Genomic DNA, 26885 nt, shown 5'->3' with positions numbered 1-26885 from the left:
TATCTCTGAATCAGCACTCCATAGCATTTATGATCTGTAACCATCTTTTATTTCTATTTGATTTCTTGTTTCTTGTCTGTCTGCTCCCCTAGCATGTCGATTCCACCCAATAAGGGCAGGGATTTTTGTCTGTTTTTCTTCCTCACTGCTTGATCCCTAGCCTCTAAAATAGTACCTGGTAATAAATGTTTATGAAAAGACAGAAGCATGGGCAGAAGGAAACAAAGAAACACAGGCTAAATGACGGATGTATGTAGTGAATGACTATGTAATGCTATGTAAGTAAAATGGATAAATAAGCAAACTGAGATACAGAGAGACAAAAAGACAATTCTTTTATTTCTGTTTCAAAATCCTTGAGTGATAAAAATAGAAATTTTGTATAAAAAGGACCCTGGGTATTGCTAGGGTGAGTGTGGGGGCCAGGCAGGGATAACAGCATTGGAGAGGTTGATGGGAAAGAAGCAGGTTGCAGGCCTGGAAGCAGAGAGTAAAGGGTGTGCAGAGGGTGGAGTGGGAGCTGCGGTCTGCTCTGTAGGCAGGAGCACAGGGTGGCAGTTCAGTCATCCCATTCGTCATCCTCATCCTCATCGCCAGCCTGGTCCTCCCCTTCATCTGGAGGAGGAGAAAGATGTTGGGGGGGAATCATTCTGGGTGGGGTAGGGAGGTTCGTAGGGCCTACAAGGTGAGGACTTGGCCCTGGGGGATGAAGTCTCCTCCTAGAGGAGGGGGAACTAAGATTTCCATTTAGGACAGTGGTTCTCACCCTTCCTAATGTTGTGACCCTTTAGTACAGTTCCTCATGTTGTGGTGATCCCCAACCATAAAATTATTTTCATTGCTACAGTTGTGGGGTCATCACAACATGAGGAACTGTATTAAAGGGTCGTGGCATTAAGAAGGTTGAGAACCACTGATTTAGGACAAGAGAGAGATTATAGTCAAGGTCTGGGTTCTAGTTGGAGTTGAGGTTAATATTGTCAAAAATCTGGTTATTTGGGATATTGTTATACAAAGGTTTAACATTAATCCGTTTGTCACTTAGTGGGGTGAATTTAAGCATTATTGGCAAAGGAAGGATAATTTGTTGTTTCATGGTGGGCTAATGTTATTATTGACATATGGGGTTAATGGTAATATTATCAAAAGATGAGGTTCATATAATATTGTCATACAGTGGATTCATGTTAATCTTGTGAACATACTTTGTGATTATGTTTTTTTTGTTTTTGTTTTTGTTTGTTTGCAGTTTTTGGCCGGGGCTGGGTTTGAACTTGCCACCTCCAGCATATAGGGCCAGTGCCCTACTCCTTTGAGCCACAGGTGCCGCCCTTTTTTTTTTTTTTTTTTGAGACAATCTTACTTTGTTGCCCTCAGCAGAGTGCCATGGCATCACAGCTCACAGCAACCTCAAACTCTTGGGCTCAAGTGATTCTCTTTCCTCAGCCTCCCAAGTAGCTGGGACTACAGGCGCCTGCCACACCTGTAGAGATGGGGTCTCACTCTGCCTCAGACTGGTCATGAACTGGTTATGTTAATATTATTGTCAAAGCTGGAGTTAATTATATTACTGTCACATAATAGGCTGAGATTAATATTATCCTCCTATAATGGGTTAATGACAATATTTTTGACACATTAGGAAATTAATATTAACATAACTATAAAAAGATTGGGTTATTTATAATATTATCACATAACGAGGTATAGTTAATATTATTATTAACTATAATGAGTTATAGTTAATATTATTGTCAAAGTTGGGATTCTTTTTCTTAAGGTCACAGTCATTCATTTATTTCATGTTTTGTTCTTATTATATTGGGCTGGGAGAGGAAAGAGCCATGTATAGATTGTGCTATTTTGTCGTCTTTCAGACAGAATCAGAATCCAGGATCTAATTGTCTCAAAGTTGAAGATCTGGATCAGAATCAGAAGAGAATAGATCACTGGGGGGATGGGGACTGTCAGAAGAAAGGGAGGGAACAGGCATAGAACTAAGCATGGAAGGTTCGTGTTCTAGGTTGTCATCCGGGTACCCAAGGATCCTGCATATAGCTCATAGGTAGAAGAGACCACAGTGAGTGACTGGGGATAGCACAGCTGGTACTTGGGAGGCAGGATAGCAGCCACATCTGCACAGGGAGGACTGAATAGATGCTGGCCTTCCATCTGTATCCCAAAATAGCGTGCAGGGCCTCCTAATGAGGAGAGGGCCACATGTGGTTGGTTCTTTGGCTTCTGGTTGGCCTCTTGTGTAACGTAGTATAAATTCTGCAAACTTGCCACCAGATGGAGACATTCCTGCCAGCGCCTCTTTATGCCCCTATGCTCTAGTCACTGGGCAATGGCTTTAGACTATTCAAGATTTTTCTTTCTCAACTCTTCAGAGTCAAGAGATTTCCATTCTTGCAGGAAACTCTTGATTTCCTGGTCACTCCATGGTTTAATTAACTGTTCTGATGTTTTTTTCTGGTTTCTTTTACCTTTTGGGGTGCTAGTAACTTTAGTCTGATGTCTCTCTCCAGTTTTACCCCTAAGTTTTATCCTGGGATTCCTTTTGTTGTTGTTGTTGTTGTTGTTGTTAAGCAGGCTGGGGCCAGGTTTGAACCTGCCACCCTGGTGCACAGGGCTGGTGCTCTAACCACTGAGCTACAGGTGCCCAGAAGTTCTCCTGGGATTCTTCTTGTTGTTAAGCAGGCCAGGGCCAACCCCTAATCCTGGGTGGACAGAGAACTAGCACTAACTCTCTCCTAATGGAATCCAGGAGTTGGGAGATACCCAAGCGTGGAAATGGGTTTGCTCCTCTCTGCTTCTGGGATATCTAGGAGTTCTTTATGATATTGTCATCACAGTGGGCTAATGTTAATAGTACTGAACATGTGGGATGAATGCTAATATTGTGAATCAGCCTGGCATTCATGTTAATATTACTGTCAAAGATAGAGTTAATAATATTGCCACATGATGACAATGCCAACATTGTCAAAAAGAAGAATGATACAAGATTCATGTTAATATTGTCATCAACAGATGGTACTAATGTCACTGTTGATAGTGACTGATGGTTGTTTTAGGCCAGTGCTAACACTAGGAACTAGGTTTGCAGTCCTAGTGGGATCAACTCACCTGAAGAGTGGATGACTCTGCTTCTCTTCTGCATCACATGCATCAGGGCCCCCACTAGCCCCTCTGAGCTCTGAGGTGGTAGCTGCAGCGTGGAGCTTTCTAGAGACCCAGAGGTCTGCATAAGCAGGGTTCAGGGAGATCAGGGCCTGGGAAAGGAGCATTTCTCCCCACCCCATCTCCATTATTTCTCTTCCCACACATTCCAATTGCCTTCAAGGTTCACCACCAACCTCCCAACCCTATCACTGAACCCCCAAATCCTGGTACCCCTATCAGTCCCAGTCTTGGCCCCCCAATATCCTGACTTGCACAGGATATCCCAGAGTCACAGACCCTCAGTCCTCCATCCTGCCTATCCTCACCTTGTTCAGCTGAATTCCTTGCCGGATTTGATCCAAAAGTGCTCCCCGACTCCCACCAGGGGCCAGGCTCCCCCCAGGCACCAAGGCAGGAGGGGGTGGAGGAAGGGCTGGCCCATCCCCTATGCTGGGGGGTGGCAATGGTGGTGGCGGAGGGGGTGGTGGCAGAGGGGGCCCGCCAGCCCCAGGAGGTGGAGGGGGAGGTGGTCCAGAACGTCCAGTAGCTGGAGGGGGTGGAGGAGGAGGGGCCCCTCGGCCTGGGGGTGGGGGTCCCCGGGTTGTGGGTGGGGGTGGAGCACCCCCCAAAGGTACAGGGGGCAGTGGACCAGAACGACCCTTGTTACCCCCCACAACAGGGGGCTTTGGGGACTGGTTTCCTCCTCGGGATGGTGGTGGGGGTGGTGGAAGTGGCTCTGTGGGGGGAAAATAACACATAGCTGCAATTATTATTTTCTTCTGAGCCTCAGGTTTGCTCATTTGTTAGACAAGTACCCCAGCAGACCAACTCTTGATTCAGGCAGTACAGGCACCCTCATGAGGACTGAGTGACTTCAGTGTATCTATCTCTGAGACATCAGCTGCCAGGGCCGGAGAAGAAGGGCATATATGGAACAGGGGCTCACCCTGGCGCCTCATCTCCTGTCGCACAGCCTCCAGCCCACCCTGGTCCTCAATAAAATCATAGATAAGTTTGGAAGTTTCAGCATCAGTGAGCTGGGCCTCGCTGATTCCTGCCCTGGAGAACAGACTCCGCAGATCTGGGTCAAGGTTGTTCACCTGCACAGGAGGAAAAAGGCCGGGGCAGGGGTAAAAGAACAAAGTGAGGAGAGAAGGGACGTGGATTATTATTGGGTCCATCCTGGTGAGGGATCTGAGAAGGAAATGGGAAGGAGGGAATCTGAGTGGTGATCTCTGGTGGGGTGGGTAGAAGTTGAGTAGGGTTCAGAGGACTTTGGGGTTACTCACATCAAATCCATTCTGGGGGTCCCACCCCACGTGGCTGACATGTCTAGGGGAGATGAAGAGACTACAGTGAATCCCCATTGCCCTTTTCCCTCCTTTTCTAGTGACCCCCTCTTGCCCTCTCCTGCCCAGAGAAACTCCAAGGGGCCAGAATTAATGAGTGAGTCCGAATGAGTGAATAAGTGTGATCAAGAGTTAAAGAATTAGGAGTACACAGTTCGTGGTGCTGATCTGTCCACCAGTCCCTTTTTCTACCATCCATCTACCCACCCACCCATTCATTCGTCTACCTATCCATTCACATTCATCTGTTGGACTGTCTGCTCGTACTTATCTGTCTACCCATTTGCCCATCAATCTGTCCTTTCACACACACTTATCTATCCACCCCTCCATCTACCCATGTGCCCACCTTTTCCATCCACTCATTTTTTCTACCCATTTAACCACACACTTCTGTTCACTTATCCATTGAACTGTCCTTCCATCAACCTATCTATCTTCCTATTCTTCCCCATCCACCTTGTCTGCAAACCAAACAGCCTGCCTATCAGTCTGTCTATATACTTCTCCACTCATCCATACATCTACCCACTCACTTCCCATAGATCCATCCACCTGTCCATCCAACCACTTAGCCATTCATTCCTCAACCCATTCCCTCATTCATTCATTCATCCATTCATCATCCATCCCTCACCCACTCCCCAACCAGCCCAGTTAGGGCGGGACTAGGGTGAGGCAAGTGAAGTGCCTAGGGTACAAAATTTAAGGAGACAATCACTCTCAGAATCATGAATTACAGTTGCATGATCCTGAGAGTAACTGCCTCCTTAAATTTTGCACCCTACGTGCCTTATTTACCTCTCCCTAGTCCCAGCCCTGCACCCACCTATCCATCTGCCCACCCTTCTGTCCACTCAGCTGTCCACCATTCATATGCACCTCCACCCCCCAGGGATCTGTCCATCCAATGGGAAAAGATTATTACTTGAATCCACTGGGTGCACCAATATCTGCTTTGCTGATCTTCTTCTTCCCTGAACGTTTCTTATCAGCTGGGCCAGGTCCAGGTGCTGGGAGTCCTCGATATCGTGAACTTGTGATGTCAGGGTTCTGGATGTCCACTGTCACCAGCCCTAGGGACAGTGGGCCAGCTGATGGGCCTGTGAGGAAAACAGGATGGCTGGACCACTGACCCACTTACCTGCCAGCCAAAGCATTGGAACAAGAAAAGGGACGACTGTTTGGTCTGATATGTTTGTGTATGTGTGTGATGATCATGGAAGGGGTGGGTGAGGGGTCCAAGTAGGGTCTATGGAGAAGTAGGAGGATCCCACAAACCATTCACACATTTACTGATTCATCTATTTATTCATTCACTTATACTTACTACTTAAGTTTTTAAGAAAAATTTTTGAGACAGGATTTTGCTCTGTTATCTGGGGTAGAGTGTACAGGGGTATCATCATAGCTCACAGCAACCTTAAACTCCTGGGCTTAAGTGATCCCCCTGCCTCAGCCTCCTGAGTAGCTGGGACTACAAGCACCCATCACCATGCCCAGCTAATTAATTTTTATATTTTTTGTAGAGATAGGGTCTTGCTCTTGTTCAGGCTGGTCTGGAACTCCTGGGCTCAATCCATCCTCCCATCGCAGCCTCCTAAAGTGCTAGGATCCACTGTGCCCACCCCCACTTAAGCATTAACTCAGTCATTCACTGACTCATTAACTAATTAACTTGTTAAATTATTCATTTACTCAATTATTCATTTAGTCATTGCTTTCTTCACTGAAATTTATGTCATTTATTAATTTATTCACTATTCACTCATTAATTCACTCAATCATCTCTCTATTCATCCATTCATCCATTCACTTGTATACCTATATGCCATCTATATATCATACATTTATTTATATCCTCCCATCAAGTCAACCCCCATCCAGCCATCTGTCTACTACCAGTCCATCCACATACCCATTCCTCTATCCATCCATTAAACTGCTTATCCATCCATAAATTCATCCATCTGCCCCTCTATCCACTCATGCACCCATCTATCCCTTAACCTGGCCATCCATTCACCTGCTTCCCCACCCATCCATTCAGTCAGAGACACAGGAAGGAATCAACACTCACCCCCTTGGTCTCCACCTGGGTGTGGGGGAAGGGGTGGGAGCCCTCCTCTTCTCTCTGGGAAAGTGCAATGTGTAAAGAACTATCACAACCCTGCCACAGGTTCCTGGGATAACCCCTTATTACTCAGTACTTGCACCAAAGGACTCACCTTCATTGGCTGGTGCTGGTGGGGGTGGTAGCTGGCGTCTGTCTGTGGATAGACAGGTAGATTGGGAGCTAGAACCATAAGAGGGGGATTTTCTAGTGTCCACCCTTGAACTCACTTCTGCCCAACTTCCTTTCCTTCTCTAAGCCTCCTCACCTCCACTTTGCCTCTGATTCCTTTTTTGTATCTTCTCCTGCACCAGGGCCCGGAAGGCCTGAGCCTCGCCCTCGTCTGCAAAGTTCAGCCCTGCTTGGCAGTCCTGCATATGCCTTGGGGTCAGCAGCCTTCCAGGACCCCATGCTTTCCCATCTCCTCCCTACACCCCAACTAAAACCCAGGGGTTGGTTGACCACTTACATCTCCAGCGAAGGTGTGGAAGAAGGGGGTGGGAGTAGAATAGACCAGCTGTGAGTACAGCTCCTGTTCCCAGAGCAGCCGGCCAGCCTGGAGAGGTGCAGGGTGGGGAACATGCTGGCACTGAGGTGTGCCCTGGGTGGCAGGCTTTGGTTATCTGGGCAGGGAGCATAGTGTCCAGATTTGGGGCCTCAGGGTCTGATTTGGAGGTTTGTAGCTCAGCATCAGAGTTGGGGTTTAGTCTGGGAGTGACATTTTTGTGAAAAGTTTGGATTTGGGGTTCAGGGATCTAGATATGGGACTTGAGGGCTTGAATTTGAGAATTTAGGACTCCAGTCCTAGGAAACTGAGGTTCATTCATAGACTTAATCCTGTGCCCACTCCCCCTTCATTGTAGGTTGGGTTCTAGTATGTAGGAATTGAGGTTCAGACATAGATACCTGGGAGTTTGGAGGAGTCCAGTTAAGGTATGCATACTTTGGGGTCTATAGAGCATAGTTATAGTTTTAGGAGTATGTTTAATAATTGATGGCCGTGGGATATTGAAGTTATGCTAGGTCCACCTTTATGAGTTTAGAAGGATGAATTTGGGGTTTAAGCCTGGAAAATTCAGTTTGGGGGGTTATGGAACAGATTTTTTGCCTAAGAACTACATCACTATTTGAGTGTTCAAGAGTTTTAATGGGAATTCTTGGGTCCATGCTGTGGGTTTAAAAGGACAGATTTGGAGTTCAAGACTCAATGGAATATTCAGGTTTGGGAACAGATTTATGACTTAAGAGCTAGACAAACATCTAGGTTCAGGAGTTTCGATCAGGGATTCCTGGGATGAAAAATATTGAGTTTAGAACAGGTTTAAGCATAAACATAACGCTCATTTTTTTGAATTTGTGGAATAGATTAGGCTTAGGAGGTGTCCTAATACTGGGGGGATTAGAGACTTTGATCCAGAGACTCTTGGGTCAGCATTGCAGACCAGACTTAGAGTAGCAAACCAGAACTTGGGATCTGGATGGGTCTTTAGTTCTGGCCCTCAGGGATTCACTGATTTGGTCCGAGGGCTCAGGGCTACAGACACAGGTCTGGTTTTTGAGTTGAAAACTGGCTTGCATGTTTGGGGTGGGGTGGTCACCTGAAGACCATAAAGGCGGATGAAGTAGGACTTCTGGGGGTTATCCTTCACAAAGCACACAGCCCCACAATGCTCCTTGGTCCAGTGCTTGGCTCCTGGGGGCAGTGCCTTGTACAGCTGAACAACTGCAGTGGCCAGCGTCTGAGAGAGGAGAGCAAGGATCAGTGGAGTCTGGTTGGGGTAGCCAGAGGGTCTTGGAGCCAGACCTGTCCTTTGCTCACGGCTGTCATGGGCGTGAAGGAAGAGCTATACCCAGAAGGAAGGCAAGTGAGCACTGAGATCTTCCTGGGATGGTGGCTGATGGTAAGTGGATTCTAGGAGAGAAGATCATGGGAGAGGGAAAGAAGGAGGGGGAGGAAAGAGGCAGAAGGATGGGGAAGATGAGGAGGGAGGAGGAGGAGGAAGTAGAGGAAAGGAAGGGAGACAGGGAGGGCCAGGAGATCCCCAGCTCACCCAGCATTTTCGTCCGAGCATCTCAAAGAGTCGCTGGTTCTCGTGGTCCTGGAGGAGGGTGGAGGGTATGTTCTGAGCTGCTGAACCTCCTCGGCCCCCAGGCCTACCTCCCACAGGGCCCCCACTCATGGTGCTTTCTGCCCTTGTCCTCTCCAGCTAGGCTCTGGGTGCGGGGGTAAGAAGAGGAACTTCCGCAATGAGCAAGGGAACAGGAAGTGCAAAAAACCCACAAGGGAAACAAGTCCTCCAGGGGCCCCTCAGTGGGCCTGACCTCCTCCCCTCAGGACAGGCTTTGGCCTCCTCCATTAGGTTGGGATCCTCTTCCATTTAAATGGTTAGACCTGTCTTTTTAACTAGCTCAGGTCCTCTTGCTCCTTTCTTTCTTTCTTTTTTGAGACAGAGTCTCACTATGTCACCCTGGGTAGAGTGCTGTGGAGTCACAGCTCACAGCAACCTCAAACTCTTGGGCTTAAGCGATTCTCTTGCCTCACCCTCCCAAGTAGCCGAGACTACAGGCACCCGCCACAACACCTGACTATTTTTTGGTTGTAGTTGTCATTGTTTGGTGGGCCCAGGCTGGGTTCAAACCTGCCAGCTCCAGTGTATGTGGCTGGTGCCCTAGCCGCTAAGCTACAGGCACCGAGCCAACTCCTGCTCCTTTTTTTTAATTCTCTGGGGGGCTCATCTTGTTCTGGTTGGCAGTGAGAGCTAAGCCATCTGTACACTGCCTTCCAGTGTCCTGTGGCAGGGGCAGGGAGGAGCCATGGGTCAAAGCAGACTCCTTCCTACCCAAAGTAAGCAGTTAGCCTGGGGCCAAGGTCCAAGGCCCCTAGTCCTGAAGGGTTATTGAATTAAAATTTTTCGTTACATAGCTGCATAATTCCACCCCTATCCCAAGCACCCAGACATTGCCAAGAATGCATACACCCCAGCTGACTTCCCCATCCCTTACCCTTTCCCCCCTGCAGTGCCCAAATTACTTTCTACTTGTCATCTTCTTTTTTTTTTTTTAAACATTGGGTTATTTCTTTTCTTTTTTAAGCTTATTTTTATTTTTTTGCAGGTTTTTTTTTTTGGGGGGGGGGCCGGGGCTGGGTTTGAACCCGCCACCTCTGGCATATGGGGCCAGTGCCCTACCCCTTTGAGCCACAGGCGCCGCCCTTGTCATCCTCTTTTAATTTTTTTTTTGCAGTTTTTGGCCGGGGCTGGGTTTGAACCCGCCACCTCCTGCATATGGAGCCAGCGCCCTACTCTTTTGAGCCACAGGCACCGCCCTGTCATCTTCTTTTTTTTTTTTTTTTTTTTTTTTGTAGAGACAGAGTCTTGCTTTATGGCTCTCGGTAGAGTGCCGTGGCCTCACACAGCTCACAGCAACCTCCAACTCCTGGGCTTAAGCGATTCTCTTGGCTCAGCCTCCCGAGTAGCTGGGACTACAGGCGCCCGCCACAACGCCCGGCTATTTTTTGGTTGCAGTTTGGCCGGGACCGGGTTTGAACCCGCCACCCTCGGTATATGGGGCCGGCGCCCTACCGACTGAGCCACAGGCGCCGCCCTGTCATCTTCTTTTTTAAAATAAAGAAACCTTAGGCTGGTCTGAGTGCAGTGATGTTTAAAACTAATTGATCCCCATCAGTTACAGATTCTTTTGTTCCTTCTCCACTCCCACTGCTTCACTTGAATAGCCTAAGGGAAAAAAAAAGAAAGGAACTTTATAGCATATAAAAATGGCTAAATAGGGGAGAGGGGAGGACATCTGGCAGAAAGAGGGAGGACATGAGGGGGATCTCACCCAATGTGCACATTGTGAGGGTGCACACGCCCCCTGAGGGGCTCTTCTACAAATGGAACCTTACACTGGAAGTGCGAACAATGTAACCTAAAAATTGTACCCTCATTTTAATTTGAATAAAGTTTGAAAAAATAAAAATAAAGAAAAAAGTGATTAACAACAGCTAAAAAAAAAAAAGAAAAGAAAAGAAAAGAATGCCGGCCGAAACAAATTCTCCTTTAGTTTTCATTGCTTTTGAACTTTTTAAAGGTGCATAATTGGCCTGGTGAGGTGGCTCATGCTCACCTTATGCTCTTGGGAGGCGGAGGCAGGTGGATTGCTTGAGTTCAGAAATTCAAGACTAGCCTGAGGAAGAGTGAGACCAGTCTCTTAAAATAACCGGGCGTTGTGGCGGACCCCTATAGTCCCAGCTACTCGGGAGGCTGAGGCAAGAGGGTCAGCTTGAGAGCCCAGGTTTGAGGTTGCTGTGAGCTATGATGCCACGGCACTCCACCCAGGGTGACAGTGAGACTCTGTCTGAAACAAAAAATGTACACAATCTTTGGAGACTTGCTTTTTCCTCCACTGGACATTCTACTTTAATCTTAACACTCATGCAGCACTTAGTGCTTGTGCCAGGCACTGCTCTGTCCCCTACACATTTAAATCCTTAAAATTTTTCAATCCTCACAACAGCCTGTGGGATAGACATTTTACATATGGGGAAACTGAGGCACAGAGTGGTTAAATGATTTGACCAGTAGTCACAGCTAGCAAGGGGACTACAAGCCAGGCAGGCTGGGCCTGTTTGTCCCTCTGCTCCAGGCCTCAATCTCTACAATGTGTATTTGCCTAGAGCAGTGGTGGTTTGTTCCCACTCTGTGCAGCACTCTGTGGTTTGCAGGTGCGGTCCCGGTACCCACATTCTCCTGCTGACAGACTTTTGGGCTCTTTCAGGCTCTTGCTGTTGGGAGCAAAGCTGAGGTGTTCACCTGTACACATCTCCTGGTCCACATGGGTATGCAGAGAATCAGTGACTTCATGAATCTCTAATTTTTCCAGATAATGCCAGATTATTTCCACAAAGGAATGCTATCTCAGTCCCCAGGTCTCAGTTTCCCCATCCATGAGGTAGGCTGTTTGGGAAGATGAAGCTCTCAGGCACAGGGAAGCAGTTTTAGGGAGCTGAGTGGGTATGTGAAAGGGGGAAGCACACTCTAGGTGGAACCAGTCCTGCCCAGAAACCTCTGTGGCTCCCCACACCTGCAGGTCCAAAGCCTCCTTCCTGAACTTGAACCTCAAAGCCCCTTCCTTTGTGGCAGTTCCAACCTCTCCCCTGCCAGGGACAACTAAGCTTATGGTGCCCCCAACTCACTGGGCCCCTCGAACCTCCAGGCTGAGAGCTCCTCCAATATGTGGATTAGGGCAAGCCCCAGCTTGGCCTTAAAAAGCCACTGCATTGGCTGGGCCAGTGGCTCACGCCTGTAATCCTAGTACTCTGGTAGGCCAAGACAGGTATATTGCTTGAGCTCAGGGGTTTAAACCAGCCTGAGCAAGAGGAGACTCTGTCTCTAAAAACTAGGTAGGCATTATGGCAGGAGCCTGTAGTCTCAGCTACTCAGGAGGCTGAGACAAGAGGATCACTTGAAACCAAGAGCTTGAGGTTGCTGTGAGCTAAGATGACATGACACTCTACCAAGGGTGACCAAGTGAGACTATCTCAAAAAAAAAAAAACCCCAAAAAACTAAAAAAAACCCACTGCTCATTAAGCACTCATTGCGCATCAAGCAGCTCTCTGGTTTCTGGTACAAACTAGACAATAAATGTGTATTGAAGGAATGAAAAAGAGATTAATAATGATATCCAATTTGATTTAGTGTCTTCTGAGATTTTTGCTAAGCACCTTAGATTTCTTTCTTTTTTTATTATAGGGGATTCATTAAGGGTACAAAGACTCAGGTTACACTGATTGCATTTGTCAGGCAAAGTCCCTGTTATAAATATGTTCCTCCCCCAAGAGGTGTGCCAAATGCTGTGGCCCCCACTCCCATTACCTCCCAATGTACTAGGTCATCAATTGTCCGCATATCAAAATTGAGTACATTGGATTCTTGCTTCTCGATTCTCGTGATGTTTTACTAAGAAGAATGTGTTCCACCTCCATCCACGTTAGTACAAAAGATATAGTCTCCATCTTTTTTAGTGGCTGAATAATATTCCATGGTATACATATACCACAGCTTGTTAATCCATTCCTGGATTGGTGGGCATTTAGGTTGTTTCCACATTTTGGCGATAAATGGTCTAGTGCAAATGTCCTTTTGCACTAGACGATAAAAGGATTTTTTTCTTCTGGGTACATGCCCAGTAATGGGATTGCAGCATCAAATGGGAGGTCTAGATTGAGTTCTTTGAGGACACTTCCTTCCAAAAAGGTTGTATAAGTTTGTAGTCTCACCAGCAATGTAAAAGTGTTCCCTTCTTTCCACATCCACGCCAGAATCTGCAGTTTTAAGATTTTGTGATGTGGGACATTCTCAGTGGGGTTAAGTAATATCTCAGGGTGTTTTTTTTTTCTGTAGGATGACATTTTATTATAATTCTCAGCTGTAGTCCTTCCATTCAGAAATTAGAGGCCATCTTTTCAATAAGCTGTTATTCCTTTCTCTTTCCCCAGCTTAGGGATATGTTGAAACAGTTTGATTTGTATTACTTTTTCATTCATGATATTCATTTGCATTGTGCTCATAAAACACTCAAAATTATAGCTTACACGTATATGAATTCTGAAAATAAAATAACACTTTTAACATAATCTTTATATTCTGTAAAAATATTCTACATACATGCACATGATCAAAACAATCTTCTCCTATTTGGGACATTTTTTATGCACAGAAAAAAAAAGCCGTACTTAAGTATTTCCAAAGTTGAGATAACTGGGTGCCACCTAGTGTTCAATCTCTGCAACTTTTTTTTTTTTTTTGTAGAGACAGAGTCTCACTGTACCGCCCTCGGGTAGAGTGCCGTGGCGTCACGCGGCTCACAGCAACCTCTAACTCTTGGGCTTACGCGATTCTCTTGCCTCAGCCTCCCGAGCAGCTGGGACTACAGGCGCCCGCCACAACGCCTGGCTATTTTTTGGTTGCAGTTTGGCCGGGGCTGGGTTTGAACCCGCCACCCTCGGCATATGGGGCTGGCGCCCTACTCACTGAGCCACAGGCGCCGCCCCAATCTCTGCAACTCTTAAGCTTACAAGTTCAAAATTGCTATTAAAGCCCAGGTTTTAAAAATTTTATTTTAGAAATGCTTTTTTTGCATATGTTTACAGTGGCAAAATAAGATCATGAAAAGAATGTACATGATATCAAAATTAGTATAAAAATAGCCACATGTTACTTAAATATGAAAAACAGACTTATAGTTTTTGACTTCAAATGCAGATTTCTGGTTCCCTCAAGTGCCATTAAAATCTCAAGGGAACATCTAGGTAACTGGAATATACACATAGACTCTGTATAGTCAACAGGCTGGTCAAATCTAAGACTTAATAATCCATAATGTGAACAAGACAAATGATTTATTCAAAACATCCATTTACTTACTAAAGTGGTCAAAATATGAAAGGCAGCAAATCGCTTTTGTCTTGTTTAAAATAGATGTGGTCTGCTACCCATAAGCTCCATTACAGCAAGAGAACAAAGTAGGCTTAACATCTTGCTTAACCCAATTCAGTATTAATCGATTTTTTTTTTTTTGAGACAGAGCCTCAAGCTGTCACCCTGGGTAGAGTGTTGTGGTGTCACAGCTCACAGCAACCCCCAACTCCTGGGCTCAAGCGAGTCTCCTGCCTCCGCCTCCCAAGTAGCTGGGACTACAGGCGCCCACCACAACACCCAGCTATTTTTTGGTTGCAGCCGTCATTGTTGTTTGGCGGGCCCAGGCTGGATTCGAACCTGCCAGCTCAGGTGTACGTGGCTGGCGCCTTAGCTGCTTGAGCCACAGGTGCTGAGTCACTATTAATCAATTTATTTTTATTTTTATTTTTATTTTATTTTTATTTTTTCCAGTTTTTAGCCGGGGCTGGGTTTGAACCCACCACCTCCGGCATATGGGGCCGGCGCCCTATGCCTTTGAGCCACAGGCACCACCCATATTAATCAATTTTTAAAGAAACACAAATCAGTCTGCTTTAACACATTGTATTCATGCTAATGAGATTTTAATCTCCTTTTTGATGGCCAAAATCCACATTGCAGGACAATCTTCAGAAAGGCTGGAATGTACAATGTCCAGGTTTTTTAGATATCATCAATGTCTTCATCATCATCTCCAATGTCATCAAACTGAATTTCATCATGATCTCCAGGACCAAATGTATCAGTTTCATTGATTTTATTGTGTTCTGGAAGCTCCCCATATGCCTTCAGACTTCTAGCTTCATCTGCATTGTATTTTAAAATCACATCAGCTTTGTTATCCTGGTAGTCTCTGAGACCAACCAATATGATGTCTAAAGTATTTATCCAAACCTTTTTCCTCAATTTCCCTCTGATGTGACATAACCTCTTTACTCCATCCAAACACATTGCCTCTAATCTTCCATTTCCTAACATTTTGATTACTTGGGCATACTCTTGTCCATCTTCTTTGAACACCAGCTCTCTTTTCTCAGATTCATTCTCATTCTTACCTCTGCGTCTGTTTTTACCTCCCTTACCTTTATTTTTGGGCATGGTGGAGAAGGTGGCCTCTCGGTGTCTGTGATTTTTTTCCGGGGGGAGGCAGTGGTGGCGGTGACTGCTCTGAGGGACTACGACACGAAGGACTGCGTGGGACGAAGCCTAAGCTGGAGGTCGGGTAGCGCGCGCGGAAGAGTCCGGCCACCAAGCTCTTCTGAGATCAGCCTGCGTCCAGCTCATCGTGGCAAATGGCGTCCCGGCTCCTCAGGGTGGTTTTGATTTGCATTTCTCTGATGATTAGAGACAATGAGCATTTTTTCATGTTTGTTAGCCATTCATCTGTCTTCTTTAGAGAAGGTTCTATTCATCTCTCTTGCCCATTGACATAAGTGATTGTTGGCTCTTTTTATGTTGCTTAATTTGAGTTCTCTGTAGACCCTAGTTACCAATCCTTTGTTTGATTCATAATATGCAAATATCCTTTTCCATTCTGATGACTGTTTGCTTTGGTTGTTGTCTCCTTAGCTGTACAGAAGCTATTCAGTTTAATTAAGTTCTGTTTGTTTATTTTTGCTGCTGTTGCAATTGCCACTGAAGTCTTCTTCATAAAGTCTTTTCCCAGGCTGATACCCAAGTGTTTTTCCCCCACTTTCTTCAAGGATTTTTATTGTTTCATGTCTTAGATTTAGATCTTTTATCCATCTTGAATTGATTTTAGTGAGTGGCGAATGGTGTGGGTCGAGTTTCAGTCTTTCACGTGTGGTTATATAGTTCTCCCAGCACCATTTACTGAATAGGGATTCTTTGGTTTATCAAAGATTAGGTGGCTGTAAGATGTTAGCTTCATCTCATGGTTTTCTATTCAGTACCAAGTGTCTATGTCTCTATTTTTGTGCTAATACCATGCTGTTTTTTGATCACGATGGCCTTGTAGTATAGCCTAAATTCTGGTAGGCTGATGCCCTGGGCTTTGTTTTTATTACTAAGAATTGCCTTAGCTATACAGGGTTTTTTTCTGGTTCCATACAAATGAAGAATTATTTTTTCCAAGTCTTGAAATGGAGATTGCATTCAATCCTTAGATTGCTTTGGGAAGCATAGACATTTTAACAATGTTGATTCTTCCCAGCCATGAGCATGGTATGTTCTTCCATTTGTTTTGTTTTGTTTTGTTTTTTGCAGTTTTTGGCCAGGGCTGGGTTTGAACCCGCCACCTCCGGTATATGGGGCTGGCGCCCTACTCCTTTGAGCCACAGGCACCACCCTGTTCTTCCATTTGTTAATGTCTTCTGCTATTTCTTTTCTTAGGGTTTCATAATTTTCTTTATAGACGTCCTTCAGCTCTCTTGTTAGATATATTCCTAGGTATTTCATTTTCTTTGAAGCTACCGTGAAGGGAATTGTGTCCTTGATTAGCTTCTCATCTTGGCTGTTATTGGCACATACAAAAACTACTGATTTTTGGACATTCATTTTATATCCTGAGACTTTACTGTATTTTTTTTATTACTTCCAGGAGTCTTGTGGTTTAGTCTTTGGGGTTCTCTAAGTATAAGATCATATCATCAGCTTGGCACCCATAGTAGAGTGGTTACGGTGCCAGCCACATGCACAGAGGGTGGTGGGTTTGAGCCCAGCCCAGGCCAGCTAAACGACAATGACAACTGCAACAAAAAATAGCTGGGTGTTGTGGCAGGTGCCTGTAGTCCAAGCTACTTGGGAGGCTGAGGCAAGAGAATCTCTTAAGCCCAAGAGTTGGAGGTTGTTGGGAGCTGTGACGCCATAACACTCTACTGAGGGTGACACAGTGAGACTCTGTTTCAAAAAAAAAAAAATCATGCTCTCTTCGGCAGCACATATACTAAAATTGGAACAATAAAGAGAAGATTAGCATGGCCCTTGCACAAGGATGACAGGCAAATTCACGAAGTGTTCCATATTTTGTAAAAAATCAACAAAGAGGGAGAGTTTGACCTCTGCCCCCATTTGGATGCCCTTTATTTCCTTCTCTTGCCTGATTGTATTAGCTAGAACTTCCAACACTATGTTGAATAGTAGTGGTGATAGAGGACGACCTTGCCTGGTTCTAGTTCTAAGTGGAAAAGCTTTCGCTTTTACTCCCTTGAATATAATATTAGCTGTGGGTTTGTCATAGATGGCTTCAACCATTTTAAGAAATGTGTAGCACTTAAATTTCTTAATTCATCTCTTATTCCCAGACAACTCCATGGGGTGAGAGCTACTGCTACCTCCATTGCTCTGATGGGGAAACTGAGGCCCAGTGAAGCCAGGGTAACTTCCCCAAGGTCATACAGCTTGAGTGGTGGGAACTAGGCCAATTACATGAGAAAAGGCTCCTAACCTGTGGGGTAACACATGAGGGCCAAGAAACAAATTATTTTTCTCCTTCTCCGTGTCTCTTGGTCACAATCTTGCTACCACTTTCTCTACTTTCAGAGCTGAACCTTTAATTCTATATCAAGGGGATACTAAGCTTCTCACACATTTGCTGGTTGCAATTTAAATTAACATTAAAAGTTGTATATTTCTGACCAGCATTACTTAAAATCAGTTAGATTGGCATTTCTAGCAAAGTCCCAGGAGATACTGTCGCTGAGTCACCAGGATGGCACAATGAGCACCTCTGCCTTCCTATCTGTTGTAGAGGAGAGCCAACAAGCCCAGCAGGCCAGGGAGGTGGAGACGCTTCGCCAGGAACACGGGAAGGAGATGCAGGCCATGGTGGCAGATTTCAGCAGTGCCCAGGCCCAGCTCCAGGCCCGGCTGGCTGCCCTGGAAGCTGAACTCAAAGATTCCGGAGAGAAGCCCGGGAAGGGAGAATCCTGGCCCAAGGACCTTCAGCTCATAGGCTGTCTGCAGAGCCTCCTGGAAGAGAGGATATCATCAAGCAGCTCACAGAAGAGAGAAGATTGCACTGTGCAGCATTCCCTGGCTCGATGTTCCATCAGAACTGGTCTTTTTCTTTCAATCCTCATGTGGGTTACTTGACCCCTTCCATGAAAAACAGAAGATAGAGGAAGTTCCCAGCCAAGTGATCAGCGTGCCAAACCTCGCCTCCTATGCAAATAACTTCCTGAGCAGTGATCTGAGCTCCAGGATCAATACTCCTCCAATAACCAAGTCACCAAGCCTGGACCCAAGCCCCAGCGGTGGCCAGCCTTACAAACCCACACAGTCTCTAGATGCAAAAACTGCCAAAGGACATCAGATGGTGAAACAGCCCAACCCAAAGAAGCCCAGCAAAAACAGGGCTCTGCACACCAGGAATGGTTTACTGAGTACTTTTCTTTCTAAGCTGATGTCTGGGATACATTACAAAGATGATACTTGAAAAACATTTCTTTTGCATCATCTGGTTGAAGTAATGAACTAAAACCAATCAACCAAATAACTTGCTTATAGTATAATTTATATATGATATCTAAAACAAATTTTGGCATTAATATTTCATACAGTTTCATTGTGACAACAGTTCATTAAAAAAGACTTGACATTAAACAAAACAGTGTTATTAAAAAGCAATCTTAGGGTAATATTATTAATGCCCTATATATATTGTATTTCTAGTATCCATATCATCATACTCCACTTTGTGGAATATCAGACTTTGTGATTTCCATGGTCTACTTTGAAAGTTTTATTTGATCTTAGGATTCTGGTCACCTCCATTTGAAAAGTTGTTTCTAGGTAAAATGATACAAATCTAAAACACACATGTAACCTAAATAGGAAAAGGAATAAAAAAAAGTTGAAACAAAGTTCAAAATAAACAGGAAAGCCAATTATAAAGCAAACAAACCAAACCTACTAGAACAGGATGGGAGCATGTTTGGATTGAATGTTCCGACTTCCTCCATCTAGGACCAGCAGCAAATTGTAGAGACAGTAACATCTACCTCTAAAGAGGCTTTGCAAGGATTAAACAAGAGAAAATGGGTAAAGACACCAATCCTGAATTGAAGTTAAGCACAAGGTTTTTTGTGAATAGCCAGTCCTTGGCTGGTCATACATCTCAGTTTCAATGATTGTAGTGTTAGCCTGTTCATTCATTTGTGAAGTTTCTAGACTGTTCTGTTCTTTGAAGTCACAGGTCACCTGACCCTCTGGCCTTTGGGTTTGGCCCTGTGCCTCATGGCACATTACTTCCTCATTGCATGGACTCTGTCTGGACTGGCTGCTCACGATGCTGACCTAGCTCTCAGTCCACACCGAACTGTCTTACCCTCCACTGCTGGAGCAATACAATTTAACAAGACTCAATGCAACTTTCAGTGGCCAAATTATCTTCTCAATCATTTGGTGCTGGCCCCACAGGTGGCCCACAAACAGAGGTCAATTCTATGCACTGTCAAATCTTTGCTCTTTGAATAAAATTTTAAACAACTGGGCAATAAACAAAAGTTGTATATTTCCTATTCTTATTTCTAAGTAGCAGACAGGACTAAAATGTATGTTTTTCTCTAAATAAAAAACCTAATACAGATTTTTTTTTCAATCCCTAATAGAATGAGTTTTCCCACTATGGAATATAGTGATTTATTAAGCAATTTTTTTTGAAATGGAGTCTCACTGCACAGGCTGGAGTCAAAAGCCTAGATTTCACCCAGAGCTCAGTGGTTAGGGCACTGGCCACATACAAAAGGGAGGTGGGTTTCAACCTGGCCCAGCCTGCTAAACAACAATGACAACCACCACCACCACCACAACAAAAATAGCCAGGTGTTGTGGTGGGCACCTGTAGTCCTACCTATTTGGGAGCCTGAGGCAAGTGGATTGCTTGAACCTAGGAGTTAGAGGTTGCTATGAGCTATGATGCCATGGCACTCTACCAGGGTGACAGAGTTAAACTCTGTCTCAAAAAAGCAAAAGACATTTGCACCAGATTGTTCATTGCAGCTCAATTCATAATTGCCAAGTCATGGAAGAAGCCCAAGTGTCCATCGACCCATGAATGGATTAATAAATTGTGGTATATGTATACCATGGAATACTATGCAGCATTAAAAAGATGGAGACTTTACCTCTTTTATGTTTACATGGATGGAGCTAGAAAATATTCTTCTTAGTAAAGTATCTCAGGAATGGAAAAAAAATCCAATGTACTCAGTACTACTGTGAAACCAATTTATAATCACTCACGCTTGCATATGAAAAATGAAACACAACTATAGCCTAGGATGAAGGAGGGAAGAGGAGGGAGAGGGGAGGGGTAGCAGAGGAATCACATCTATGGAGCACATTGCAAGTACAAGTTGGATCTATCAGGTGTAGAACACAAATGTCTTAATGCGTAATTGGGTAAATGAGGTGAAAGCGATGATTAGTTGGATGTAAGCACTCCAATTTGTACAAATAATCAACACACCGATTCCCATAATGGCATAAATGTATTTATGATCTATGTACAAATGACTTAAAAAAAAAGCAAAACAAAAAACTGAAGCCAAGATATCAAAATCTACATGGCTACACCATTCTTATGCCCTCACCTTTCTGCCCCTCGTGGCCCTATGTATCCGTGCTGAAGTGTGCTTCCTGGGGCAGGCCTGACCTAAAGAAGCATCATTTCACAATCTCGGACCTAATGCTCCCTTTTCCTCCTTCTTTTTTTGATTTCAGAGTAATATAAGGGTATGTACAATTAAGTTACATTGCTAGCTTTTCTTAAGTAAAATCCAGCTTTCAGTGAGCCCTTCACTCAGAAGGTGTGCCCTCTACCACTATATTGTACCTTATAGGTGATCCTCCAGTGGCCCCTTTTATTTTATTTTATTTGAGATAGTCTCATTATGTCACCCTCAGTAGAGTGCTGTGGTGTCACCGCTTACAGCAACCTCAAATTCTTGGACTTAAGCGATTCTCTTGCTTCAGCCTCCCAAGTAGCTGGTACTACAGGCATCCGCCACAACACCCAGCTATTTTTTGGTTGCAGTTGTTTAGCAGGCCCTGGCTGGGCTCGAACCGGCCAGCCTCGCTGTGTGTGGCTGGCGCCCTACTCACTGAGCTACGGGCACCGCCTCAGTGGTTCCTTTTAATAAGAAAAGAATTTTGGGGAGGCCTCCTTGTACCACCTTGAAATGACATTCATGCATATTACAAGTCTTGGTGGTATGGGGCTGTGACAGCCAAAATCTGCCTTACAGGAATTCCCAAAATGCACCCCCAGGGCAGGCAGAAACAGGAACCTTGTCTGTCTTGGACAGTGCAGATTCTCCACCACTAGCGCAAGACCCTGCATACAATAAGCAAATAAATGCACAGTACAGACATTTGTGCTGTGGTTAATTGTCCTCTTCCTACAAAGCTTCCTGGCCTCTCTTCACTGCCCCAGCCTGCGGAATGGTAGAAGAAAAACACATCTCCCTCCCACAGAGGGATGTACACTTGTGAAGGCTAAAGCAACTCTGTCTTGGATGCTAATTTGCCACGTTGACTTTTTTTTTTTTGAGACAGACTCTCACTGTGTTGCCCAGGCTAGGGTGCCATGCCATCAGTCTAGATCACAGCAACCTTAGACTCTAGGGTTCAAGCCATCCTCCTACCTCATCCTCCCAAGGTCTCATACTTCTGAGCTCAAGCAATCCTTCCACCTCAGCCTCCTAGAGTGCTAGGATTACAGACATGACCCACTGTGCTGGGCCTACGTGTTTTCTTCAGATTAACCCCTGTTCCAGGAATGCCTCTAGATTTCTACTTTACCTACTGTTACCCATAAATCCTGCCCTTAGGCATATTCACCCAGTATTCTTGCCTTTCCCTATGGGGTTAACTTCAATTGCCCCACACCTGCCAATTCGTTCTCTATGGGTCCAGGCATAGGGGATAATGATAGGATGCTCCACCATCTTATCTCTCTTGTGACCACCTGGGATAGGGCTTCTGTTCATAAGTCCCTATTAAATGTTCATTTGTTTGTTTTTCTGAGAAATTGGATTGGCAGGCTCTTTCTTTGGCCTCTGAGCTTTCTTGTCATTTGGGGTTAGATTTGTATAGACCTGCCCACCATGGAACAACTGTTCACTGATGCTTTGGGAAAATGGATACTTTAAGGGTCCTCAGTCCTGGCATGGTGAGGACAGGGTGAGCACAGAAAGCAGAAACATCTGTACCCATATGGATGGTGCAGTGGCCAGGCCAGAGTCTGGAGCTACACAGCCTGGCTCTAGTGCTGGCCCTGGTATTTCTCAGCTGGGTACCTCTGGGTAACCTGTAACCTCTCAGGGCCTCAGTTCTCTCATCCATAGAGGGACGATAACAATAGCAGTTAAGGTTGTTGCAAGGACTTGGGTAATACATGGAAAGTGATTAGGACAAAGCTGGACACATGTTATAACTATGTATTATTGCTGTTTTTATGAAATAGCTAATCAACGATTGCCCCTTTGGCCTTGCAGTCCCCCTTCTGTTCATCAGACTTTCAGGTCCCACCACCAGTGGTGGATGGTCAGAGACCCAGAACAATGCCCCTTCTTTCCTATACCCTGCTACAAAGCCCCTCTTAGGTCCATTGTGGGGGCTCAGCCAGACTCCTCCAGGGCTGTGTCTCACCCACTGCATTTCTCGCCCTACTCCCCTGCCTGCCCAAGGAAACACTGCCCAGCCAGGCCCAAACTCAGACCACCCAGGGAACCAGAGGTCCTCTTCTAGTTCCTACATTGCCACCATCAACTCTCCCCAGTGGGCACTCTCTACCTCCCAACACCTCAGTCTGCGTGACCCCAAGAATGTCCACTCCCCAATGTGTGTGCCCTTATGGGTGTCCACACGCCTGTGTGTATGATCCCAGGGTGACTACAACCCTGTTACGGTCCTAGAAGTGTCTTTTCCGGTCTGGGAAACCTCATAATTGACAAGGGCACAGCCTGGAAGAGACCACCACAGAGTGGGGAGGAACACACAAATGAGACAGTCTATGAAGAGGTGTACCACTGGGAAGGAGCGGCCATCTTGCAATGTACTATTTTGTTCGCGGGGGAGGACTAACCGGCAGAGCCTCATTCCCACACGGCCTGTTTGTCCCTGTCTGGTCTTCCAGACTCCCACCTGCCCCGGATAGCACTCACGCTCTGGCGGGCCCTCGGCCTCTCTCAGGTCCACTATGTTAACCTCTCTCACCCCCTCGATTTCTAAATTTTGAACTAGCTCTGCTGCACCCGAGCAGGCAATTGGTTCCAGACTAGCCGGTGAGGGCTCCGATTGGTCGATGACCGAATACTGGTACAAGCTAGTCCCAGACGCCTCTGGGGCCTCAAGAACGATGTAGCCCCGCCTCCGCTCCAGCGCGCAGGGCTTCCATTGGTCGCTGCTATGGAGCATGCACAGTGTGTGTCAATCCCGTGCCGCCGCTGAACGGAAGCTGGGAGGTGGGAGTTTTGGGTGGTGTGTTTCGACAGTGCGTCATTGTGTCAGAGTGTTCACCTGGGAGAGGTAGAAGAGGGGGCTAGCTGGTGAGGGCTAGTGAGGTCACACACCAGGGCGTGGCGCCTGGTGAGCTCGGCTTTTCCACTGTAACCTTTGTAGCAAACTCAGCACCGTTTTCCTGCCTGAGCCCAGTCAGTCGTTCTTGCATACGTTAGTTCTCTACCTTCTCAAGCTGAAAAATGTTGCTTTGAATTTGGGTCAGCTAGAGTAGGACAGGCACGGTGGGTGTCTGGTCTTTCCAGTACAGTGCATCACAGAGTGAACGTCCTGTGGTCTCTTGATACAATATACTAAAGTTATATTAATTTCACGTCTTCTGATTAACAGGTCCAAAGTCTTAACAGCAGTTAAAAAAGCCCTAAGTGGCTGGGCCTTTGATGAAGCACGTGTAAGGGAATAAACACTTTCTACAGTTTTCAGTGATGGTTTTGGAGCAGCATTGGAGACCAACTTCATGGAAAACATTTTTTCCATGGGGAGGTGGTTTCAGGTTAGTTTGAGCACATTACATTTATTGTGTACTTCATTTCTTTTATTACTGTAATGTATAATGAATATATTTACTGTAATATAATTAATTATACAGAAATAATTACATTTCTGTAATATATAACGAAATATTTATACAACTCACAATAATGCAGAATCAGTGGGGGCTGTGAGCTTGTTTTCCTGCAACTAGATGGTCCCAACTGGGTGTAATGGGAGACAGTGACACCATAAATGTGTTGCTTATGTCCAGTCTACTCGGTGATCATACTGGTTGTTGTCACTGCAGAAATTCTGCTTCACAAAGATAGGTATTAGAAATAGAAGTAGGCTTTTCACTGCTTTTGAGGCAATCTCAGGGTATTCTGCCTTGACTTCAATCCAGAACATATGGAGATTTGAAGTTGTCTCAAATATACTTTTAAGGCCATAGTCATTTGCCATGTCAAGCAGTTGATCCTCTTTGATCATGGACAAAGTCGATTCACCTGGCTTATTCCCTGATGGGTCACAGATCCATTCCTTCCCGGTTCAGGGACTTTTAGTGGTTAAGAATTAATGCTTAATCTCTTTTCAGAAAGGTGATCATACACCATCTGGGAGAGAGAAGGCTCTGGCTCAGTCTCTTTCAAAATCTCTGCTAATGTTTGAAACATGTCAAAAATCCCCATGTTCACTCTTTGCCCCCATAACTCCAGTTTGGCTTTGAATGCAGCCACTTTCTCTACTGACTTGAACACAGTTGTCATTTTCCCCTAAAGTGACAGATTGTGTTTGTTGAGCAGGTCAAATATGTCACACAAGTAAGCAAGTTTCACGAAACATTCTGTGTCACTGAAATGTGCTTCCAGTGGTGACTATTTTTCTAAAAGAAATCTTTGGAGTGGCTCTTATGACTCAAAAACTCTGGCCAGTGATCTACCTTGAGATAGCCATCTCACTTCTGTGTATAAAAGATGATGTGTGTTCTCTGCATCCATCTTCTCATTTAGCTGCACTAACAGATTTGAATTAAGGACATGCACTTTAATGTGGTTGACAGTTTGTTTATTTGTTTTTGCAGTTTTTGGCCAGGGGTGGGTTTGAATCCACCACCTCTGGCATATGGGGCCAGCGCCCTACTCCTTTGAGCCACAGGCGCCGCCCAATGTGGTTGACAATTTTAATAACATCCTGCAAAATGTTGTTTAGTTCAGGTGACATTTTTTGACTAGCCAGCATTTCTCTCTTGATGACACAGTGCATAGACTCACATTCCAAAGTGACCTCCTTGACCCGAGTAGTGAAACTCGGAAGCCGTTCAGTCATGGCAGTGCATATACTAACACAAAATGACCAGTGTAATTTTCCTGACATATAATCATTCAAAGACTTGAATAGTTCTGCAGCTGTGATGTTGGTTGGCAACAAAAGGGCACATAACATAGCCTCCTGCACATCCTCCTGAAATATATATCACACAAAAAATGAGCATTGTTGTTACCTTGTCAACATGGGTGGACTCATTAATCCTCTCTAACAATTGTGCCTCAGTAGCCCCTGGCTGTTTCATCAATTCGTCTAGCTATGGTACTTGCCAAAAGAGGAACATGTGCCACCTTTTGATCCTCTCCTAAAAGTTCATGACAAGTGTCTTTAGCACCAAGTAGGATCAACTGTTCACTGATCGTAAAGGGCTTCTTAGCTTTAGCAATGTGTCCAGCTGCTAAGAATGATACTTTCAGTGCAAACACATTTGATGAAGTGATGGCCCTCAATAACTGCTTCTGTTCTTTGTGTTCACATTCATTTTCCTTTTGAAAAACTCCAAAGGCTTGTCCTTTAATACAGGGTGATTGGTCTCCATGTGGTGAAATAGTTAAGGTTTCATGGCTTCCTTGGATATCCAGTTGCCATGTAATATAAAAAGTGGGCTTGGAGAATGTGAAGCACCTGTTGCAATGAATTTAAGTAGGACTGTAATTTAAGTAGGACTCTTAGTATTTTGTTTTAAATGCAGCTTCCATTTTGTTGTTGGTGGTCTTAGAATATTTTGCTGTCTTATCATAGGGTCTTTCTCTCCTTTTCCAAGAAGCTCTCTGGCACTGCTTGTTTCTTACTCATTTTTGCTAGGGTTAGCTCATGGGCTTACCAAAATCGTGACTGAGACAAGGGTGCAGTGCAGGAAAGAGGTGTGGACAGAAGTTGTAAATAAAATAATGGGCCAGCCACATGCAGACTAAAATAAGTGTCAGATTCTGACTCAAAGCCCGCTGTACAGATGTAGCTGTACAATTGAAGTACATCAACTTACTTACCACTGTAAAGCCTGTCACCAAATGCAGCTTTATAACTGAAGTAAGATACTCACTTGCCACTAGAAAGCCTGCCACCAGATGTGGCTTAATGGTCACTTTCCACTCACTGATTGGATTTTGATGTGAGTCTGTAAGAAATTGATTTATTATGGTCTCTGTGAAGTCAAACCTCTCTGCTAATGATAATCTGTATTTACAGCCACTCCCCAGTATTAACGTCACTGCCTCAGCTCCAACTCAGATCATCAGGCAATAGATATTCATAAGGAGCACACAACCCCACAACCTAGATCCTCTGCATGTGCAGTTTAAAGTAGAGTTCACACTCCTATGAGAATCTGATGCTGCCCCTGATTTTACAGGTGGCAAGGCTTATGTGGTGATGCAAGTGACAGAGAGTGGCTGTAAATGCAGGTAAAGCTTCATTCACCCACCCACCCACCAATCACCTCCTGCTCTGCAGCTCGATTCCTGTTCCTATAGACTATGGACCAGTACTAGGCTGAGGTGTGAGGAAACCTGAGCCCT

At 45.2% G+C, this 26885-nt stretch overlaps 2 protein-coding genes and 1 non-coding gene across 4 annotated transcripts; 1 reads left to right on the top strand and 2 right to left on the bottom strand.

Annotated features, from left to right (window-relative positions):
* Window positions 1–313: 313 nt before the first annotated feature.
* Window positions 314–8863, bottom strand: WAS (WASP actin nucleation promoting factor). Of its 2 annotated transcripts, XM_053579390.1 has the most exons (12): window positions 8679–8863; window positions 8226–8366; window positions 7097–7183; window positions 6896–6998; window positions 6743–6784; window positions 6595–6648; window positions 5443–5617; window positions 4455–4497; window positions 4112–4265; window positions 3492–3901; window positions 3130–3244; window positions 314–615 (listed from the first exon to the last, which is right to left on the bottom strand). In XM_053579390.1, the coding sequence occupies exons 1-12, from the start codon at window positions 8805–8807 to the stop codon at window positions 560–562; spliced, it is 1509 nt and encodes a 502-aa protein (XP_053435365.1). In that variant the 5' UTR covers window positions 8808–8863; the 3' UTR covers window positions 314–559. The 2 variants fall into 2 exon arrangements, with proteins under 2 accessions (XP_053435365.1, XP_053435366.1); XM_053579391.1 differs by lacking the exon at window positions 8679–8863 and having other exon boundaries at window positions 6743–6810; window positions 6896–8360.
* Window positions 8864–14647: 5784 nt separating this feature from the next.
* Window positions 14648–15377, bottom strand: LOC128577244 (eukaryotic translation initiation factor 1A, X-chromosomal-like). Its single transcript, XM_053579392.1, has one exon. The coding sequence runs from the start codon at window positions 15181–15183 to the stop codon at window positions 14749–14751; it is 435 nt and encodes a 144-aa protein (XP_053435367.1). The 5' UTR covers window positions 15184–15377; the 3' UTR covers window positions 14648–14748.
* A 1589-nt stretch (window positions 15378–16966) lies between these two features.
* Window positions 16967–17073, top strand: LOC128578697 (U6 spliceosomal RNA). The gene has a single exon (XR_008377837.1). It is a non-coding gene; the product is annotated as a U6 spliceosomal RNA (small nuclear RNA).
* Window positions 17074–26885: the final 9812 nt, after the last annotated feature.

Source organism: Nycticebus coucang, chromosome X, assembly GCF_027406575.1.
Source record: "Nycticebus coucang isolate mNycCou1 chromosome X, mNycCou1.pri, whole genome shotgun sequence".
In the NCBI taxonomy this organism is placed as follows: Eukaryota; Metazoa; Chordata; class Mammalia; order Primates; family Lorisidae; genus Nycticebus; species Nycticebus coucang.
The sequence above is the reverse complement of the archived record's forward strand: the minus strand, read 5'-3'. Positions and strand labels throughout refer to the sequence as shown.

Coding starts and splice junctions, on each gene's coding strand:
- WAS (XM_053579390.1), bottom strand. CDS start 8,807: ATGAGTGGGGGCCCTGTGGGAGGTAGGCCTGGGGGCCGAGGAGGTTCA. Junction 5,618..6,594: donor CCCAGGTGGAGACCAAGGGG/GTGAGTGTTGAT, acceptor TTTTCCTCACAG/GCCCATCAGCTGGCCCACTG. Junction 616..3,129: donor CAGAGTCATCCACTCTTCAG/GTGAGTTGATCC, acceptor CTCCTCCTCCAG/ATGAAGGGGAGGACCAGGCT.
- LOC128577244 (XM_053579392.1), bottom strand. CDS start 15,183: ATGCCCAAAAATAAAGGTAAGGGAGGTAAAAACAGACGCAGAGGTAAG.